Genomic DNA, 9765 nt, shown 5'->3' on the forward strand with positions numbered 1-9765 from the left:
AAAGTTCTTAATATACGTTGCTTACAAATAAGACATCTATTTTTAACATTCCGACGTCTATTACATATTTTTAGGGATTCAACAGAAGAACTTTTTGGTTTTTAAAGGATAAGTCTAATTGTCCGTACTTGTCTTCAAGCAATTTTTAGAGTAAAATTACCTATTATAAAAACTTATCATGAAAGTTTTAAGTTTAATTACCTAAAGAATCTCTTAAAAAATAGGCGATACGACCATTGAAATAATAGTTAAATTAAAAAAACATATATTTACATTATATTCACACCATCACAGAACAAAAGTAGAATATTAATTACTAAGGATGGAACTTTTATGAATTACAAAGATAATCAATCTATTATTTTCAATCCTTGACAGTAAATCAAGACAAAAGATGAACATAGTGCAGTAGAAATTGTAAGCCTTTTTAGTAGCGTTGTAAATTATAAGCAATTTAATATATATATTTTTATATGAATTGTTAAACCTGATTGAGGAATACTCGGGAGAAGAGAGGCTTAGTTGTCATCGTAATAAGCTATGAGACACAAGAAAGGAAATTAACAATAATATTACTCCGTATCTAGCAAAGACATAGGTAGGAATTACTCCAATGTCCATCCTCCATTTATCAGTCCTTCATGAACAACTTTACGAGTTGTTACTCTAAATTTAAATGTGATCTAAAAATTAGAGGTGATAATTTTTTTTCGTATTCATATTTTTGATGCACTTTATAACGACTTAGATTGTTTCATTTTATTCTGAATATATTGACAGAATTACTCACAATGATTATTTGATTTTAGATTGGTGCGACAATTGGTGATGGAGACATATGACAACACAGGAGATTTTGATGTCATATATATAGTAATTGTGTGGGTTGCATTCCTTCCCACAGTCTTTGTACCTTGGTACTTTGCACAATGGATATTCCTTGGTGACGATATATCGAAGAACACGCTCAGATTATATCTTTCGAATAAGACAGAAACGCATGTAAATTTTCCAGGAATAAGCGATCCTTTATGGGAAAACATATGTTGTCCTATTCCACCTCAACGTACCCCAACCCCTCCACCCCCTCCTGGATCTTCTTACCCTAAAAAATCGAAGAAAAAAAATAAAACTTCTGGATCATCTTCATCTTCCTCCGCTGGCTATCATCAAGTCGCTATGAGACCACCCATGTCTCAAGGATGTCAGTCTATTAATTTTGTTAATAGAAATAATAGCATGGGTTTCCAATGTACATGTGGGGTCGAACCCCGAAGGTTCCAAAAAAAATCAATCTCAAAGCATAATGCTACAATCACCGACTATGGCTACCATCATCAGGTATGTATATATTTAGTTTATTACACTTGACAACAAATTTGGCACTTGGAATGAGAGGGTAATCCCTTGATTGTTCTACCTCAAGAAACATAATAATAACCCTTATAACATGAAATTTGTGTTTTGTAGCCTATAAAGCAAATACATATTTTATTAACAAATATCGATAGTTTAATATTTATTGGAAAAAAAAAAACTTTTTCTAGCAACAAATCTTAAATAACTTTAAAATATTAATGTTGATAAAGGAATTTATATGTATTCACTTAAAGTAGGGGATCATCAAGCATTGTTTATAAATCAAAATGAGCAAATTCAATTTTGGTTCAATTTTTCTAATGACCACATATCTTGAGAGTATCTAGGTGAAAAACCAGGGAAAAAAAAATATTAAACTTCCTCTTCCTAAGTAATACAGGAAAATGTAATCCAGATTTTTCATTTCGAAGAAAACAAATTGTAGACCAACGCTTTACTTTGGAAACTCAAAAAACGCTCAAACACACTATGCTGACCTCCAAATTGAATCAAATAAGTATCGGATCTCAGTCCTAAATTATAATACAATTGGCTCAAGAAATAGAAATTATTGTTAAGTGGAGTATCAAACTAAAATAAAAGAATTGTTGGACAACCAATCATAGGAGAAACTATTCGTGAAGTAAGAAAAGAAATTGATATGTGAATTTTGTAGAATGTTGCTGAATGTTATTAAAATTCCATACAAATACCATAGGGAGCTGTAAATATTTTAGATGTTTTTAGATTGAAGTAGCAGGGTATGAATTAAATTCCCAAATGAAATCCATAACAATTATGAATGAAGATTTACAATACACATTGATAGACAGTCATAAAGACCCTTTTATAGTACATAGAATACAATAATTTTTGATATTTTTAGCCAATACTTTTCTGTTAAAAGATGCCATATTTATCATTGGAAGTAAATCGCTCAATATTAACAATATCATAAAAAATGTAACTTGGCGTAAGATTAAGAATGATTTATTGCTTCCAGTGGCTATGTTTTCGATTTTCAATGTCTAGAAGAAAGATAATATATATACTATATTTCATGAAAGTTTAACTTTGTTTGACGACACCACCGTCAGGGACTTTTGAAATTAAATTTAACAATGCTCTTAGTGCATTCATATCAATTAATACATTTCCGTGACTCCGTTTTGTTAGATACATCAACATCTCAAAATCCTTCAGTTAGTTTGAGGATATCAATAACTTTTATCAAATATATTTCAAATTAATTAAAGGAATTGCTCGGAAATATCTAAGATATACGTAGGGTGTATTGCTTTGAAATCCAGATAACGTTCCTTCATTTTCAGCATTAATTTTTTGTACCAAACATTTATGTATGTTGCTAATTGTAGGAAAGATTCTATTAAATAGACGTCTAACTGTAAAAGTCACTGCCAAATCAATTTCATAAAAGTCAACTTATTAAAATGACAATGGACCACACTTTTTTGTGCCACGCCCACATTTGGAGTAAAATGATCAAATAAAGAAAGAAATACATAATCACAGCATAACCCTATCCGCTCCCACACACATACACACCATATCGTGTTCAAATCAATATGAATCGATTCCATGATTTATTTATAGATTAAATCAGGACTAAAATATTTATTGATAGAATAGTTCAACTCGTGTTGGCTCGTGGCGGTCATGTGGAACTCGATTTATTTCTAGACTATGTCTGAGTAAAAATAGAATTTATGCTTTATTAGAATCAATTTCTAAAAAGATTGTTGTTACTATATAAATTGCAAAAAGTAAGGGGGGCATCTCTCTTGACTCTATAGGTGGCGTAGAACTTGTAGTATAAATTACTTCTTAATTTATGGAAATATATAATTTATTTTCGGCAGTATAAATACTTGATGAATATGTCAGACAAAAAAAATTTACAGTAAAATTCGATTAAATGATCAAATGATCATTTATAAGAAAAAGTGATTTTCAAAGAAAGGATGTTTGCCCAGAAATTCATTTTTTTTTTTCTAGAGCGCTTAGAATATGCTCTGGGGTACAAGAATTATAGTTAATACCGAATTAGATTTTAACCCCCCTACCTCTATTTATAGCAAACTATTTTTTATCATTTAGCCTTTAAAATGAGAAGTTTATATTTACTTATAAAAGTAAAAATCCTTTTTTCCTCATATTTTCTACATTTTCTGGGATTGGGAAAAAAATACAAATATAACTAAAATATTTTTTTTAAATTTACAAATATGTCTCTCCAAGGTATATTTGTTTTTTAGTTCTTTTTTTTATAACTTTCAAGGCAAAAAAATAACGTGGATGTTGTAAAAAAATAATTTTAAAAATACTTTGTAGGAAATAAAAAGAAATTTCGAATTTTAATGGTCATTTTCATGTTTGTTGAGGTGAAATCAATACCAATCCTTACCTTAATCCAATAACAAAACAAGGCTGAATTTTTGTCAACTAGTACTATTTACAAGAAATATGTGCTTATATATTTAAGTGATTTTAAACATAATTTCAGAGGAGGAAAAATATATCGAATTCATTCACAAACGGAAGTGCAGTTCCTAATCGTTATTCTAAAAAATATTTGGAGCCGCCGGATAGAGGGGAGGACTATCAACCCCTTACAGTGGCACCAAAGTACGACAAAATGCCCTCAGCAAATTGGAGTTCATCGATGTATGGACTTTCTGCCACGCAAGTGTAATAATACTCATCTTTAAACGGAATGATGAGAAATTGATTTATAATCCTTCAACGCCTGGTTACTTAATGTTCTCCATAATGATTTCCACATTTGTAAATAATGTTAACTCTTATTTGATCTCAAGTTTTCTTAGTACATATGAAAATGATTCAATATTATTGAATGTTATTAAAATTCCATGCAAATACCTTAACGAGTATTTGTAATATTCGTTTTGAATAACAAACGTTTTTTTCCAAGGTGACAAAGTCAAAATAAATACAAAACGTATTACCATGTATTTTTTTTTATTCAGAAAACGAAAGGGTATTCAACATTATCAATATATAAATATTTGTTCAGATAAATAGCCATAGATTGTCTTTTAAACGATAGTTATATGTACAAAAATAAATGGATCAAGATCCGTTTAATTCAATATGAAGTGCACCAAATAACAATTTAATTACTTTCATCAATAGGATACTCTATATGATTGAACATCATCTTTTTTTTTTTTTTTTTTTTGACAAACTTTTTTGACTGTTTTTCTTTAGTATTATAATTATGAATTGAATTAAAATAATTGTGTTAAGGATGTCTTATGGCATGAAAATGACTCTATTTATTCATAAAAAAAGTCAACAAAAGTTAAGTTTAAATTACATATCAAATCAATCATAGCAGTACTTGACGCACAGCTTAGGAATCTTTAATTAGTTTGTTTGTATCAAATATGGTTATCAAAATATTTAATCAGAACTTTTTGAGTATTTTGTCCTTTTTTATTGGTTAAAGCCAATTTCGTGTGCTTTTTCTGGAATTGGAATATACATTGGGAAAATATTGTTTAATTTGTGATTCCGATTCTTCTTTATTAATAGTATTTGGCTATTTATTACTCTTTTAGGTTATGAAAAGAATAGCTCTCTCCAAAATGAATGGATCTTTGAATTTTTCAAAAGATTTAATTTTTTTTTTCAAAAAAAAAAAATTTCTATGAATAACTAAGTATTTTTTTTAATTTGTCAGAGAAAAATTTAATATTTGATTCTGTATTTCAAAAAAAATTTATATTAGATATTTAATTTTTGAAATTTTTTTGGAGAACAGCTTGAAATTTGTGAGTTTTTTTCCAAAAAATTCAATACTGAAATTTTTGTGAAAATTTGCGGATTTCGGAAATTTTTCTCCAAAAAACTTAATTTTTTGAGAAGGGTTATGGGGTTTTCAATTTTTTTGCAAAAAAATCATCTTTTTGGGAATGGTTGTAGATTATTGAAAAAAAATTAAATATCAAATTTTATATTTGATTTTTCGATTTTTTTTTTTCAAAAAATTTCAAAAACCAACCCAAATATAATCATCCTGTGTACGCCTCTATTAGTAAAATTGTATTTTTTAACTATTATTAAAAATATTAAAGAATCGGCATCGGTAATTTTTACTAGAATCTCATCGGCATTTGGATTTTTTTAGAATCGTCCCAACACAATTTCTTAACCTTTCAACTGGTTTTTTTTTTTCATGATTGGATAACCACATATAAAATATAAGAACATAGTTGAAATTAACATAAAATTTTGTAAAAAGAAATTAATTTATATACGGCTTGTTGATTTTTTATACATTCAAAAATGACTCAAAGCTACAAAAAGGGTAAAAATATTCTAATCCAAAATTCCCGAAAAACATATTTGATCATACGAACAACTTATTACAGATTCATAATGAGTGGACCAAGAACTATGATATTTGAAAATTGAATTTAGAGATCAACCAAAAAGTTTATTAAATTATTAAGTCAACAATTTCAAGATTGTATTCAGTTAAAATTTCTTCATATTTTATTTCATAGCTAATATCTATTTTACTCTAAAAAATCACTCTTAGTTGGTCAAAAAAGAAAAAGAAGATTGGAGTGTGTTTTCTTTGCTTTAATATAAAATATTTATTATACTTAATTGTTGAATAGAAGTATAGATTGTGTGCAAGTTTTAAAACTTTTTCCATCTAGTTATTTTATTCATATCTTGTGAACGGGTTTCGTTCCAAACTTAAATTCAGAACATTTTTTTAACTATTAGTTTTCTTCATTACAAACTTATATTTATAATTAATAGAAAAACGTATCTCTAAGGCAGTGAGTGGTCGGGAAACAGGTGTATATTACACCAATGGGGTAACTTAGAAAATTTTGTGGGTGATGGAAGTATAACTTTCTGGTGTTAAATAAAATTTAATTTTTTAATTTTTTTTCCAAAAAATTCAATTTTTTGCAAACACCTGTGAATTTTTTTGATTTTTTTTTTTCCAAAAAATTATCTTTTTTACTAAAAAACTATGGATTTTTGAAAAAAATTCCATAAATTATATATTATGGGATTTTTTTCCAAAAAACAAGCCCGTCCCCAAAGTATAATCTTAATGACGCCCCTGCACCATTTTGGGGTAAATTAATTATAATACAAGTTTCTTTTGTGATAAAAAGTAAAAAAACTACCCGACCTCTACCCTTAGTGAAAAAAAATTAATGTTTTGCATGTTTTTTGAAATAATGTACGTCCGTAAATATTAAAAGCCTTTTTTTTTTAACGTAATTGAAAAATTTATGTATTCGTTAGGAAATAATTATATTTTAGAAATAAAAAAGATATATTTGATTTTATTTTAATAGTCGTGTATGATAATAATACTATAATTGTTTGTAAAAAATCAATTTCAAAATATATTCAGATTTTAATGTTCATATTTTGTGTTCTTTGATTTGTTTTTTGCATATTAGGTATATTCGGTTCTCTGTAAAACGATTGTGGTAAAAAGATTGCAAACAAAATCGTTGGGGTAATATCGTTGTGTCGTAAAATAGTGGTGTACATCATCATTGTGAGACAAAATTGTTCTGGGTAATATCATCGCAAAGAAAAGTAATTGTAAGCAACTATTGGGCCCCAAGACAGGTTAAATTGATCTGCAACCACTTCCTTGAGCATCATGGACACCTTCTAATATCCAAAACTTTTTACCACTATCATTTTACTGGACTCCATTACATCTATAAATATGTGTATATTAGATATTGATAGTTACATTTTTCCATCCGTTCATATATATAACTAATTTAATTCGATTTATTTTAACTTATTACATTGTTTTTCAAAAATATTGTTCCATAAAAAAGTTGTTTCTAGCTATAGAAATTAATACGCTGATTTTATTTCAGTTTACTTTGGTGTACTTTTTGTAATCAAATAAATTGTTTTTGAAAAAATAAAAACAGGAGGAAGAAAATAAGTTCAAATCATTTAATTAAGAAATTATAACTGCAAGTAACTTTTTAAATAGTTAAATAGGATCCAAAGGAGACACCTATCATGCGTGTACACATATGCGTGATTGGAAAGTTAACTGTCCTCTTTTCACCCAAAGAAAGCCCGCTTTCTTCGTTTATCACCCCAAGACAAATTCATCCTCGGACTGATTGCCGATAGGTAAAAAATATAATAATACGTCATCTCCTTTTTTTTTTCTTTTTTTTTTAAACTCTCTTCATACTTTTAAGTTAAGGTATCTTATCTCTTTGCAAGAGGCTATAATATATGATGAAACTTCAGCGACTCAAATGGCGTAGTTAGTAGTAACTACGCCATTTCAGCTGTTGTAGTTTCCTTAATAGACTGATAAGGACCGGCTCTAGGGGTGACAAATTTTATTAGTAGCGGCCGTCTTTTTAGAGGGCTCCAACACTACCAATGATATATATATTTGGAATATATCTTAATAAAAAAATTATTTTGATGTGGTATTTTATTTTGCTTTTAAATACAAAAGTTTAATCAGTCGATAACACTCATTTATTTATTTTAGTATACTTTTTTAACACAATTAGGTAGGAGCAATACGCCGATTTTATTTCAGTTTAATATGAATAAACTATTGGCCGAAGTAATAAGGGGTCAGCTAAAAGCCAAATTTTTTTAAAAATTATAAATGATAACTCCTCATAATTCATAATTACTTTCCCGTTTTTCATGAACAACACGTAACAACTCAATACTTATATTAAATCATGTGTTCTCTCCTCAAGGAGGAACGAATAATGGTAAGAGCTTTAGGGAAACAAATAATGTTAGGACTTGTAAGTACTTTAGACTCTAGAGCGCTCGCTAACAATTTTGAAGCAGACTACATTTTTATTTTTAGATCAAAATATGTTTATGGTATACATCAGGGTGCACCACCCCCTCTGACTGTTACTCATACAGTCAGACAGACAGATAAATAATATAGAAAATGAAAACATTTGCTTTATTCATAAGTAGATGTGAAAATTATTTTGGTAATTTCCTTTCTTTATCGATAACATTGCCCTTGGGAGAAGACATCATTATTCAAATCTTGTAATTATAAAGAAAACCGCGTTAGTTAAAATTATTATTTAGAGGAAAAAAGGAAATACCATGGAATATGGTATATTATGTGTCAATATACCATATTTTTTCATACCTTTTCATCACTACAAAGCCCTTATGCATATATTTTTTTCCCCAAGGATAAATTAAATGATGCATAAATGACTTGTATCGTATTATATCCCGATTGGAATCACTTTTAATCAAAAGTAGCTATATAATAAAGGTTCATTCTATTACTAATTAATTCAATCACATCAGTGGTCTTAAAATTTGAAAATCCAAAAACAACAATAAATGTCGTCATAAGTACAGAGTCTTCGGACGCAGCATGTTTTCCATCAGAATTTACTACCTCCCTTTGTGTATGTCTGCTTTGAGGCCAAAGGAGTTTGACCCCTCAAACAACGTAATGAGAGTTGTCTAACGGAAACTCAAATTAATTGGAACGGATCAAATTAAAAAATAAAACAGGGAGCGGGGATCAAATTGTTGCCTACTTTAAACCTTGATAACTTGAAGACGGCATTATCAAATAAAAAACCCGATTACCAAATAGGAAAGCTATTCTTGTCAGCTGACGATACGTAGTTCAGTTAGCATCATGCCGTCATCATATGAGGAGATAAAGAGGTATAAGTGGAACGAGGAGCTTTCGAGGTCCGCCGCAGTCATGGCATTGGTTAATAATGGAGGTGAAATCTCAAATTCAACGATTGCTTCAACTTAGGAGTGAATTTACGGACTGTTCAGCGTATCCGTAAGAAGCTAGAGGACACCTGGGATGTTGATTCCACCATAAAGAGGGCACCCAAGGAGGAGGGCGCCGACATGAAGGTCAGGGACACCGACTTTGTCGACAAGGTGAATAAGATGGTTGAGGATGACCCTACCAGGTCCATGAAGGCCATGGCAAGGCCGGAGACAGGCCTTGGGTGTGGTAACAGGACTCAGCACCCTGCCATGTGTTCAAAATCTCCATGCAGTGGTTAACCAAGAACTGTTATGACGTCGTAACCAAGGATTTGTGGCCTCCTAACTCTCCCTATCTTTATCCTTTGGACTATTTTGTCTGGGGCTATGTCGAGAGACATACCAACAGACATCCCCATAGCACCAAGGCCAGCCTGATGGACTTCATCGAGGAGGTATTCGGCAACATGGACAATGAGATGGTCAGAAGACCCTGCAGCCGGTTCAGAGGCCGTATTGAGGCCGTTATTGATGGCAACGGTGATTATATCGAATGAATGGCTACTCTATACCTATATGGTCGTCATAGTTTTGATTTTCAATAAAAAA

At 29.8% G+C, this 9765-nt stretch overlaps 1 protein-coding gene across 1 annotated transcript in view; it reads left to right on the top strand.

Annotated features, from left to right (window-relative positions):
* The window catches only part of LOC121129864 (uncharacterized), a 279636-nt gene extending 274591 nt beyond the window's left edge, over nt 1-5045 (top strand). The window contains exons 7-8 of the mRNA XM_040725575.2: nt 810-1341; nt 3884-5045. Of these exons, the coding sequence (XP_040581509.2) occupies nt 810-1341; nt 3884-4072 (721 nt within the window). The 3' untranslated portion in view covers nt 4073-5045. The remainder of the gene's footprint in view (nt 1-809; nt 1342-3883) is intronic.
* Nucleotides 5046-9765: the final 4720 nt, after the last annotated feature.

The sequence above is a fragment of the Lepeophtheirus salmonis genome, chromosome 14 (assembly GCF_016086655.4).
Source record: "Lepeophtheirus salmonis chromosome 14, UVic_Lsal_1.4, whole genome shotgun sequence".
NCBI lineage: Eukaryota > Metazoa > Arthropoda > Copepoda > Siphonostomatoida > Caligidae > Lepeophtheirus > Lepeophtheirus salmonis.